Source organism: Pteropus medius, unplaced genomic scaffold, assembly GCF_902729225.1.
Source record: "Pteropus medius unplaced genomic scaffold, Ma_sr-lr_union100, whole genome shotgun sequence".
Lineage (NCBI taxonomy): Eukaryota > Metazoa > Chordata > Mammalia > Chiroptera > Pteropodidae > Pteropus > Pteropus medius.
Genome location: NW_024349226.1, coordinates 184,409 through 196,005, shown reverse-complemented (window position 1 = coordinate 196,005; position 11,597 = coordinate 184,409). Strand labels below are relative to the sequence as shown.

General features: G+C 54.9%; 1 protein-coding gene across 2 annotated transcripts in view; it reads left to right on the top strand.

Moving 5' to 3' along the window:
- Positions 1-2,697: 2,697 nt before the first annotated feature.
- PRKD2 (protein kinase D2) overlaps positions 2,698-11,597 on the top strand; it is a 26,504-nt gene continuing 17,604 nt past the window's right edge. Inside the window, exons 1-6 of one of the 2 annotated variants that reach the window (XM_039881649.1) lie at positions 2,698-2,835; positions 3,116-3,530; positions 5,503-5,641; positions 8,645-8,776; positions 11,029-11,183; positions 11,286-11,508. In XM_039881649.1, the coding sequence (XP_039737583.1) occupies positions 3,291-3,530; positions 5,503-5,641; positions 8,645-8,776; positions 11,029-11,183; positions 11,286-11,508 (889 nt within the window). In that variant the 5' untranslated portion in view covers positions 2,698-2,835; positions 3,116-3,290. Of the gene's footprint in view, positions 2,836-3,115; positions 3,531-5,502; positions 5,642-8,644; positions 8,777-11,028; positions 11,184-11,285; positions 11,509-11,597 lie in introns of those variants that run through there. The other variant, XM_039881650.1, reaches the window with a different exon arrangement.

Below are 11,597 nucleotides of genomic sequence, written 5' to 3'. Positions count from 1 at the left end.
TATCTGTATAAATAAATGGGATTTTAATGGAGCCCGTCGTTATCACTGTGTGATAGTCTGTCTCCTCTCCTGACCCTCCACTCTCTTTCTCTATTTATTTCACTCTTTTTTTGGGTTCTGTCCTGAGCCCTCAGGCCCCCTTCCAGATTCCTGTTTATAAGCCCCACCCCTCTGTCCTGGACTTGTATGTGAAACTTGTTTGAATAAACCCTTTGGAGTAAGATGGGTGGCGCTGACTGTCGTGGGATGGGGGACTTTTGGGGTGGAGCTTGGAGAGAGGGGATATGAGGGGTTGGGGTTTTGCGGTAGGACAAGCGGGCCAGAGAGGGGCCCAGAGCTTGGGTGGGGTGTGGGTGGAGGGACGGAAGCAAGGGCACAGGACCGAATCTCCCCGTGCCCCTCCTTTCTGTCCCTAAGCACTCCGTCCCCAGGGGCTGCAGCAACAGCCTCGGACAGAGCACAAGCAGATGGTGTGATGTGACAGTCTGGTTCCAGACTCCTCCCTCCCCAGGGATGTGTGATGAGGGCCATGAGGCCAGAGACACCCCGCACCAAACGCCCTCCTGGGCCCAGGGCCTGGGAGCTGCCTGGGGGAGTGGGGCTCAGAGGAGTCCCTTCCCTTCTCTGAAGTGGCCGAATCACAGCCGTCAACTGTGCACTTAGCAGGCCCCGTGCTGAGCTCTTCCTGTGCCGTGTACTGGGTCCTCACAACCACCTCAAAACGGAGGGGGCGCTGTGCATGTTTTACAGAGGAAGAGATGGAGGTGGGCGTTGGGGGGGCCCGGTTTGCCCAAGGCCTTCAGCAGGTCATCAAAATTTGTATCCAGTCCCTTGGCAGTCCTGCTCAAGCCTCCACCACCTACCAGCCAACTGTCCTTGGGCGAGTCCCAGCACCACCTTGGTTGTCATGGGCTGTGCTCCAGTGCCCAGAACAGGAGGCCACTGGCAGGCCCCCCGAACACTTGAGGACAAAGTCCTGCAAAGTGCATGCTCGCTACACTTTAGCAGCTCGAGGAAAAAGAGTGCGGGTGGGCAGCTGGCCCTCTGGTGACACTATAGGAGCCTGGCTGTGGGCTTCACGTGGCCTCACTCCCCCCTCATCCCTCTGGGCTCTGAGCAGCTTCCCCAGGTGGCGGTTTGGGTTTTCGCTCCAGCCTCAGACTTCCTTCCCCAGCCCCAGCCAGCCCCCGGATGTGGTGACAGATCGCTACTGTACAGACCTCAGCTGCCCCCAACAACCTCTTACCAGGAAGTGGGGCTCGTCTCATGGCCCTCGTCCCCAGCCAGCCCTGCTGGTCTGGAACCCAGGCAGGCAGATGGCCCGTGTCTGCCGGGATGCCTTCGGCGCTCAGACCAAGACACCCTCGAATGGGGCGGGGTGGTAGTAACTGGCTTGGTGATCTTTGACAAGTCATTTTGCCTCTGAGTGTTCAGCTTCCTGCATGTAAACTAAGTGGTAGCCACTCTTATTAGCTGGGGAGGAGAAATCAGGTCTGAATTGCTTCTGAATGAGTTGGAAGAGGTGTTTTATGACAAGCTTGGCACACAGTAGGCTGTCAGTTGATGCTTGCTGGATGACTAAACATACCCGCCCACCTGAGTGCTTGAGGTACCCACCTTTATCCCTGCATATTATAGCGACAACCACCATTATGCAGTCTCATTAATCCCCATATTATAGCGACATCCACCATTATACAGTCTCATTAATCCCCACGAAGACCTTCTGGAATCAGACCTATTACTGTCCCATCTAACAGATGGAGAAACAGGCTCAGAGAGGGGCAGTCACCTACCTAAAGTCACACAGAAAGACACATTTCCCCAGGAGAACAACTGGTTCTCCATCTATGCAGTGGTGTGGGTGCGTTGTCCGCCCTGGTAGTATGGCCCTTCCAGGCACCCCAAGCCTGCTGACTGGGGTAGAGTGGGGAGCCGAGGGATGGAAACCACACGCGTTCTCCACCCGCCCTGTGCCTGACTCCTACACAGGTAACCCAGGCCCGGCCCCTTCGGTTGTCTCCATGCACCTTGCTCAAGGTTCCTGGAGACAGAGCTGAGGCCAGGACCTCTGCCCATCTGGAGACCTCGACCTTCCCACGTGTGGAATGGGTTGAGGGTGCTCTGCGACACCCCCTCCCCGGGGCCGGGGCGCGGAAGGGCAGAGCCGAAGCTCTCTAGGAAGAGGGAGGCCGAGTCCCGAGAGCGGGCCGGACCTGACACCCTGTTTCCCACCCTTTTACTGAGGTGCGCGCCGGATACAGGCCGTGTGCGAGGGCCCCTTCCTTAAAGGGCCAGGGCCGGGCTGGCCCCCGCGACCTGCAGAGGCAGTGAGGGCGGTTCGCTCCTCCCTCTCTGGTCACGAAAAAGTTAACCTTGCACACTCGAGTGTGTCTGGAAGCGAAATCGGCCCCGCCGCGCTGCCCCGCACCTCCCAACCTAGGCCCCCGGACCCGCGCGGGGGTGGTTCCGCCCCCAACTCAGAAGTGCTGGGCCCGCCCTCCCCTTCCGCCCCTAGCCCCTCGTCTAACTCCGCCCCCGCTGACGTCACCGAGACCGGCACCGATTGGCTGGCTGCGCCGTCGCTCCGACTTCCTCTGGGCCGCCGCCGCCTGATTAAACTTGGGAAAGAACGAGCCACCGGGCCGGCGACCTCCGCCCCACCACACCGCGGCCGGTAACGCCCCCCTTCGGGCCCCGACCGAACTTTTCTCCAGCTTCCGAGACCCGTGAGATGCCCTCCTTAGCACCCCGGCCCTCTGGATCCCTCTGCCCATCCCCGGGCCCGTCTTGATCTCCGACTCAGAGACTCTTGCCCTCCACCCCCAGGGTCCGGTGAGTCCCTCGGCCCCTCTTCTTAATTGGATCCTCTTCTTAGAGCCACTGAATTCTGGGGTCCCCCTGCTCCTTTTTCAATTTCTTCTCTCTCCAAGGGGCCTTTGGATCCTGGGCTCTGCTGATTCCTGCGACCCCGACTTATTAGATTTTCTTCTTTGCTTTCTTGGAATCTCTCAATCGCTGGGCCCCCCAAACCATTTCCCCCTCCCCCGATCTTCTGTGATTCCCTTGATTCCCGGGCGTCTGAACCACTAGATTCTCTTCTCTAATTTCCTAGGGTCCCGCCATCCTCCAGTCCCTTCAACCTGCCGGATTTCTCTTCTCGGATCCCCGGGATCCCGCGCTCCCACCACCCGTTTACGAGACCCCTTAGATCCAGTGATCCGGGTTCCCCGGTCTCCTCCGGCCGGATCCTGGGTGGGCGCCGGGCGGCCGGTCCCGGGCCTCCCCCCATGGCCGCCGCCCCCTCCCATCCCACCGGGCTCCCGGGCTCTCCCGGGCCGGGGTCTCCTGCGCCCCTCGGCAGCTTGGAGCTGCAGTCGCCGCTACCGCTGCTGCCCCAGGTCCCGGCCCCGGGTCCCGGGGTCTCCTTCCACATCCAGATCGGGCTGACCCGCGAGTTCGTGCTGTTGCCCGCCGCCTCCGAGCTGGCCCATGTGAAGCAACTGGCTTGCTCCATCGTGGACCAGAAGGTGAGTGCGCAGGGTTCCCCCCGCCCCATCCAGCTTGGGGAGGCGTCGGAGAGGGGGATGAAGGGAGTCTAAGCCTTGGGAGACTGAGGGGTGGGGGTAGGACATTGGCCCCCATTACCTCCTCACCCCACTACCCGTTTGCGGGAGGCCGGAGCAGGGGTGGAGTACCCCAGAGGCCTCCTGAAATTTCGAGTCCTTGCATGTTGTTTTCTGCAGCCGGCAGGGAGGAAGGGAGGGGCCGGCCAGGTGTAGAACGGTGGAGGAGGAAGGGGCAGGTGGGGGCAGCAGATGAGGGGGCCCCTCCCCGGCCGGGCCCATCCCTGACCTCCCATTTGGTGGAAACAGAAATTGAAGCCGGGCTGGCCATGGCGATCGGGTGACATGTGTGGGTGTGGGTGCCTGTGCTAGCTGCTAGGGGTAAGTGAGGTCTCGGAGCCCAATCTCTGTCCTCCCTCAGGCCTGAGACTGTTGTGAGGGCGCAGGCACCTCTCCCCAACCTTCAGAGGCTCTGGGGACTCTGTTCTCTCTCCTAATCAGTGTCCCCAGTCCCCAGGTCTGACGCTGGCCTGTGAAAATCATGCTTCCCCACCTACCCCCTCTCTTAGCTTTGGACAGCAAGATTACCAGGATGGGGGCGGGGATCCCAGCAAGGAGTCAGATGGGGCTCAGTGCCTGAATCTGAGAAGGTTAAAAGTTAGAATGGTGTGGGCTTCTCTGTTGTTGGCATTCTAGACTGTCGAAAATGTGAGACTATTTGAATTCTAAATTTTCGGAATATGCAACTGCGAGTTAATTGAACTCTGATATAAAGTGTTCAGACATTAGAATCCTAGGTTGGTTTGTCAGACTCCTAAAATATCAAAATTAATTAGACGACTGTTAATCTGGGTTGTTGAACATCCTAAAATGTATGAGAATGTGTTGGAATCTAAAAATGTCTAATCCTATAACATGAGGAAGTTGCAATCCCCACATCTCCAAATTCCAGAATCTTCTCACACTCCTGGAGATGAATTCTTTGGGCTTCAGAGAAACCCAAAGAATTCAGCTGGGCCAACTCCCCCATTTCACTGCCAGGAGAACTAGGACTTGGAGAAAGACCCCTCCCACGCAGCCAGGGCCCAGGCGGGCTGGGTCACCTGTGGACCCTAAGAACACATAGGGCTTTCTTTGTCCCCCCAATACCCTAAACTAGCAGGCCCAGCTCCCACACCCAACTCAGCCTGCTCCTTGGAAGGGCTTGTGGGGGTTGGGCAGCTTGTTACCTAGGTGAAGTTCTTTGTCCAATGCTCAGAATCTTTAGCCTGCCCCCCCCACCCCAGGCCTCAGCGTTTTATTTTCTACTCTCTATACAGGTGTGGTAGGGCCTTTTCTTCCAGCCGCCCCACCTGAGCTGTTTCACTTTCTGTTCTACCGGGTTTCATTTCCTGCCCCCAGCCTCCCAAACTGGGGACCCGGACACCTGGGTCCTTCGCGCATTGGGTGGGGGCCACCCTCCTACCTTCAGCTCCCTTGAGCTCCAGCCTCCCTGCAGCTACCCCCACTCCCAAGAGTCCTCAGTGCCTTCCTTCCCGCCCTCCCTGCCCCGATGCTGGGACTGGAGCCAGGTACCAGGGACAACAATAGATCCAGGAAGGAAGCTGAGGAGAGGGGGGGGTGTCATAAGGAGAGGGGTGCTCACTCAGACCCCACCCCACCCCCAATCTCCAGGAAATTCTAGGTGCCAGGGTCCCGGAATCATTCTCCCTCCCACCCCAGATCGATGATCCAGCCACCAAACTCCCAGCACACCTGGGCCCTGGCACTCTGCCAGGCTCGAGCTGGGCTTGGGAGGGAGCAGACAGGAAGTGAGGGGCCGCGGGGTCTCTGGGTTTCCGGGGGAAACAGCCGGCCCTGCCCTGGGGAGGGTTCCAGACCGCTGCTCAAGGCAGCTCTGAGCTTTTCCGTCGCACCTCCCTCTCCCGCCCGTCAGTTCCCCGAGTGTGGCTTCTATGGCCTTTACGACAAGATCCTGCTCTTCAAACATGACCCCACGTCCGCTAACCTCCTGCAGCTGGTGCGCTCCGCGGGAGACATCCAGGAGGGCGACCTGGTGGAGGTGGTGCTGTCGGGTGAGCGGCCAGGCCCACCTAAGGGTGGCGCCTCGAGCGGGGGCAGGGCATCTGGAGGAGCTGGGAGGGGAGGTGGGCCCAGAGACTTGCTCCTTAAAGTTAGGGGTCAGTGGTTCTAAGACCTGGCTGCAAATTAGAATCACCCCGGGAGTTTTACAAACCGCTGCTCCAGAATGGGTCAGTTTTCCTGTGGGGCACGCACACTGGAGTTTGCACGGCACTGAACATAAACCATCCACAGCAACAGGGATGCATCTCACAAACCTAACCCTGACACAAGCCAGACATCAGACTTCGTTTCTGTGTGGTTCCAGTTTTGAAGCACGAAGACAGATACAGTTACTCTGTGGGATTAGAAGCCAGGAGAGTGGGTGCCTGGGGAAGACGGAGTTGGGTGGAGAGCACGAGGGAGCTTTCTGGGGTCTGCTTTAAACTTCCATTTATCCGTCAGGCTGCTGGTGACACAGTGTGTACGGTCTGGCAATTCGTTGAGCTTTGTGCTTCTGATGTGTCCTTTACTAGATGTATGTTAGATGTATGTAGTTTGAAATGTTTTGATGCCCATGCCTCCTTCTCAGTGAAATGCTAAGTGAAATCTGACTACAAGGTGAGATGACACTTGGGCACCTGTATTTCCAGCCAGAATCTAGTCCACCTGCTGGCCAGCCCCACTTTACATACAGTCAGGCCCTCAGCACCTTAGAAGAGTCTGTGGCCCTTGGTTTCTTCAGGAGGGGCTGGTGGGGGTTGGGGAGGGTCGTGATGATCTCCATCATGGCTGTCTTTCCTCTACCCCCTACTGCCCCTTGCAGACTGCAATGATCAGTTATATTTGTTGAATGGGTGGGTGACAAATTAGAAGTTTGGATTTAAGTCCCCGGTGACCTTATTCAGGTTTTAAATACCCTCGTATAGGCTGTCGACTCTTAGATTTTTATCTTCATCCTGGTCCCTCCCCTAAAACCGAGTCTTGTTCACGTCGCTGCTTCCCTGACACCTCCACCTGGCATCTCTGGGCGTCTCAGACACTACCTGTCCAAGACAGAAACTTTGATTTGCCCCCAAACCTTAGTGTATCCTTGATTCCTCTCTTTCTCCCACCCCTTTGCTTCATCATCAGACTCATGGGTCCCACCATTACCATACACCCGAAATTTATTTCTGACTACCTCCACTGGTCCAAGCCGCCGTCACCTCCTGCCGAGACTGTTTCGGTGGCACCTAAGTCAGATCACGACACTACATTGCTCAGACTCCTCCCATGGCTCCCCATTAGCCTTGGAGTAAAATACAAACTCCTCAACATGACCTCAAGACCGTCCATAATCCGGCCCTTGCCAATTCCCCGAATTCATCTGGACACCGTCCTCACTGACTTTGTCCCAGCCATGCTTGCCTGCCCTCCATCCCTTGAACAAACAAAGCTCCCCTACGACTTCGAGGCCTTTGCACTTGCTGTTCTCCATGCTTGGAATGCTTCCTCCTCCCCCATCCCGTCTTCTCTGCTAGCTCCTTCTTTTTATTTGGACCTCAGCTTAAATGCCATTTCTTCCATTGTCTGAAATTTCCTTGTTTATTTATGTGTTTTAGGTTTCGTGTCTGTCTCCCCAAAAGAATGTCAGTTCCCTGAGATGTCAGCTCTCTGTCTTGTTTATCTTGAGCGAGAAACAGTGCTTGGCTCATAGAAGAGAGTCTTCTTCCCGTTGCATAATACCAAAAAAAAAAAAAAAAAAGCTTAATATTAGACCAAAACTTGGGGTTGGGGGGGAGGGAGCCAGATTTACTCTAAAAATAAAACTTTCAAAATAATAGCTAACATTTATTGAGTACTTTCTATGTGCCAGGCACTGTTTTCAGAGCTTTCCATAGATTCATTTAATCCTTAAAGAACCTGTAAGGAGATATATTATGGTACTGGCCTGTTCTTTCCTAGACATCTGGAAGGCTCATATCCTACCCCCTTCAGCCTTTGCTTTAACACCACCTTCTCAAGGAGGCCTTCCCTTATCACCTATTTAAAATGGTGCCTCTTGCAGCTTCCCTGTATCTCTTCCTTGATTTTTCTCCTAAACACGTATTGACTTCTAACCCACCGTATATTTTATGACTTAAAATTCCAGAGGGGCAGTAAATATGGTGCTAAAAGCATTGAATCCTAGAGCCACACTGGCCACTTTGAATGCTAATTCTGCAACTTTGGGCAAACTGCTTGACCTATCTGTGCTTCAGGCTCCTCATACAGAAAATGTGGATTATAAAAGGATGGTTCTCACGGGGCTCTTGACAGGGCTAAATTTGTTAGTATTTTTTAAGGACTTAGAGCAGCGCCTGGGACAGAGTAACTGCTAGACCGGGTGATTGTTGAATAAGAATATTTATTTTATTTATTTTGTTTGTCTACCTCCCTCATTAGAAGCGAGGCAGGGATTTTTGTCTGTTTTGTTCTCTGCGGTGTCCCTACCGCTTAGGACAATGCTCAGTAAATATTTGTTGGATTTCCATTTTAAAGATGAGAAAACCGAGGCACACAGTTGTTTGTTTTTGACTCGATGGCTCCGGCTCTACCCCTGGTAGGTCAGAAACTCTGAGGGTGGCACCCAGGCATCCGTATTTTTTAATATTTAAAGATATTTCATCGTGGTGAAATATACATAAAATAAAATTTACCATCTTAACCGTTTTTCAGGCTACTGTTCAGTAGTGTTAATTTCATTCACGTTGTGTGCAGCCAATCTCCAGAACCGTTTTCATCTTGCAAACCTGAATCCCATTCATCAGCTCCCCATTCCCCCTCCCCCAGTCCCTGGCATAGACACCTAGGTGTTTTGCCCAGTGGCGGAGCTGGGATTTGAATCCAGGTAGATGGAACATGTGAGTAAATGAATGAAGGATGGAATGATTAAACTTTGCAGCTGGGAGGATTGTCAGAAACCTGGGAACGCGGGGACTGGAAGAGCCTCCGCTGGCCCCGGCTCACTCATCCCTCCTCCCCTCTGCCTGCAGCTTCGGCCACCTTCGAAGACTTCCAGATCCGCCCGCACGCTCTCACGGTGCACTCCTACCGAGCGCCTGCCTTCTGCGACCACTGCGGGGAGATGCTCTTCGGTCTAGTGCGCCAGGGCCTCAAGTGTGATGGTGAGAGGGGGCGGGCTGGAGGCGGGGCCTGGGTGGGGCTCAGAACCAAGAGGTGGAGCCTAGGAGGCGGGCTTGGAGAGGGAGGAGAGGAGTGAGGGGGAGGGGCTGGAGGGTGGAGGCAAGAAGGCAGGGGCTTGGTGGTGGAGGTAGAGGCTGGGAGGGTGGGCTCAGGGCGGGCCTCAGGCCGGGGGTGGAGCCTGGGAGGGGTGGAGCTCAGAGGGAGGTGAGGGGGCACAGAGGAAGAGGACGGGGCCAATATCAGTCAAGTGTCAACCAGAAACAAGGCAGTGAAGGTACCACAATAAGGGATTTTTGGAGAATTGGCTTGCCGAGGGATTTGGGAAGCTGTGACCACCTCCGGCGTCTAGTAGGGGTGGTGTTCTTGAAGGTGGTGGATTCAGGTCTGTGCCTGAGCAGGAGGCAAGCATATACCAGGCAGGGATTTCTTCATCCTGGGAGGTCGGCTCAGCTTTTTTAAAGCTCTGCTGATTGGAAACAGGCCCGCCTCATGGACTAGCAGGTTAGGACCTCAACATGCAAATTGGCGGAGGGGCCCAGATAGTCTACACCAAACACCGGCACACATCTCCTTAAATCATACTTAAAAAAAAGTAATAAAGGAACACACCATGTTCCTTTAGCCAAGATATCTCAAGCTTAAGCCCAGGCATCAGGATCACCAGCAGCGTTCGAGAGAACATTGAGATCTCGCCCACCTGCAGACGAAGGCCGCACGCCCACCTTGGCTGTGCTCCACACACAGCAGGTGAGGGCCGTCCATTCTGTGATGACGAGCTGCACCTCTGTTGTCTGTTCAGCGTGCCCGCTCTTAGAGATATATTCCATTGTTCCATTGTCTAAAGATCTTCAGGCTCGTGGCTGTCACGCTCACATGGAAATCTAGAGTCTTCAGTACCCTACGTTCCAGGTGACCTACAGCACTAACTAGGATTGTTATCATGCAGCCCTTAATATACTGCGGCATTATTTAAGGACTTGGGACGATAGCCATCTCAGGCCTGCAGAAAGCCATTTCAGTGCAGTCAAAGCTGCTACCAACATTGCCATCGTCCGCACATCATATCCAACTCTTGATGTCTTGGCGTATGTAACTTTCATCGTGGCACAACCCTGGTATCGTCAAACTCCGATGGCCATTCTGAGCATGGATTTCCTTGGTCGAGCATCACAGATGATGCTCCAAGTTCACATAGTGACCAAAGATGCCCAAATGACCATTCCGAATGCCACTGGTGCCTTCCTACGGGAGTTTGATTCTACCTGGATACTCATACCTCATGGGTGAGATTCTGAAATTCCATGAAGCACGTGACCGATGAAAGACCACACTGGGCGGTGGTTCCTCTATGCAAAGGCCATTTGCCATCCCAGAGGTCTTCTCTGCGGTGTGTGACATCGTGCATCCGAGACAGTGCCTGTGATGGAGAGTTATTGAGCTGGAAGGTCCGTAACAGGCGGACTAACGACAGGCTTCATGAAGCGTCCCGAAAGAAGCTTCCAGAGGCTGGAGGCACATTCTTTCCTCTAGAGCAGATCTCGGAATCACCGGAGATGGACTGGAGCACGGTTTCAGGAAGCCCAGTGGGAATCACAAGCTGCGCCTGAATCTTTCATGGATGAGGATTGAAAAAAGGAAAAAGAAAAGAAGCAACAATGACAAGCATGCTTCCACCCGACACGATACACCATTTTGAATACAACCCAAAGCACGCTAACCCTTTCTTCCCCCCCCAGAAGACGATGTGTGTGTCCTTGGGTGGCATTCCTTCTCCTTTGATGTCCTGTCACTTAAATATGATAGAAAGTTAGTTATTGTTACTATATTACGTTAGGTGATAAGGGGGCAGAAGAGGAGAGAAAATGAAAGTATTTGGTACACACACACATATTCATAAAATAGGGAAGAAATACACCTTATTTCTGCACGGGTCACTCGGTGGTGGCTTTCTTCTTCCACTCCCCAAGCCGTCCTCAGCAGACGCCTCGCCTGTTCGTGGTGCTTTGCCTGGCCGCGTGGCCCACACCTTCATTCCTGAAGGTTCTGGGCCATTAGCAGTTCTGTCTGAATTAGGTTTTCGTAGATTTCTGTTGGCTTTAATCATGCTACTAAGGCGTCGGGAGGGATCTGCTGTTCTCGGGACCTGCGGAAACGAAGGGGGCGGAGCTTTCGAGGCCAGGGCGGGTGGAAGCTGTGTCCCTGACGCTCTTTCCCCCGCCTCCGCCCCCTACAGGCTGCGGACTGAACTACCACAAGCGCTGCGCCTTCAGCATCCCCAACAACTGCAGTGGGGCTCGCAAGCGGCGCCTGTCCTCCACGTCTCTGGCCAGTGGCCATTCGGTGCGCCTCGGCACCTCGGACTCTCTGCCCTGCACGGCTGATGAGCTGGTGAGGGGCTGGGGAGCGGGCTAGGTTGGAGACTGCGGGGTGACGAGGCCCAGACGTGGGGCAACGAACCGACGTGTTCTTTCTGCTCTCGCTGATCCATAGAGCCGCAGCACCACCGAGCTCCTGCCTCGCCGCCCCCAGTCATCCTCCTCCTCCTCGTCTGCCTCATCCTACACCGGTCGCCCCATCGAGCTGGATAAGATGCTGCTTTCCAAGGTCAAGGTGCCACACACCTTCCTCATCCATAGCTACACGCGGCCCACCGTCTGCCAGGCTTGCAAGAAACTTCTCAAGGGCCTCTTCCGCCAAGGCCTGCAGTGCAAAGGTCAGCGGGATCCCCAAGGGTGGGGTAGGAGACAGACAGGGTCAGAACTCCCTCCACCTCCCTCCCCCCACACACCTAGAGGAATAAAA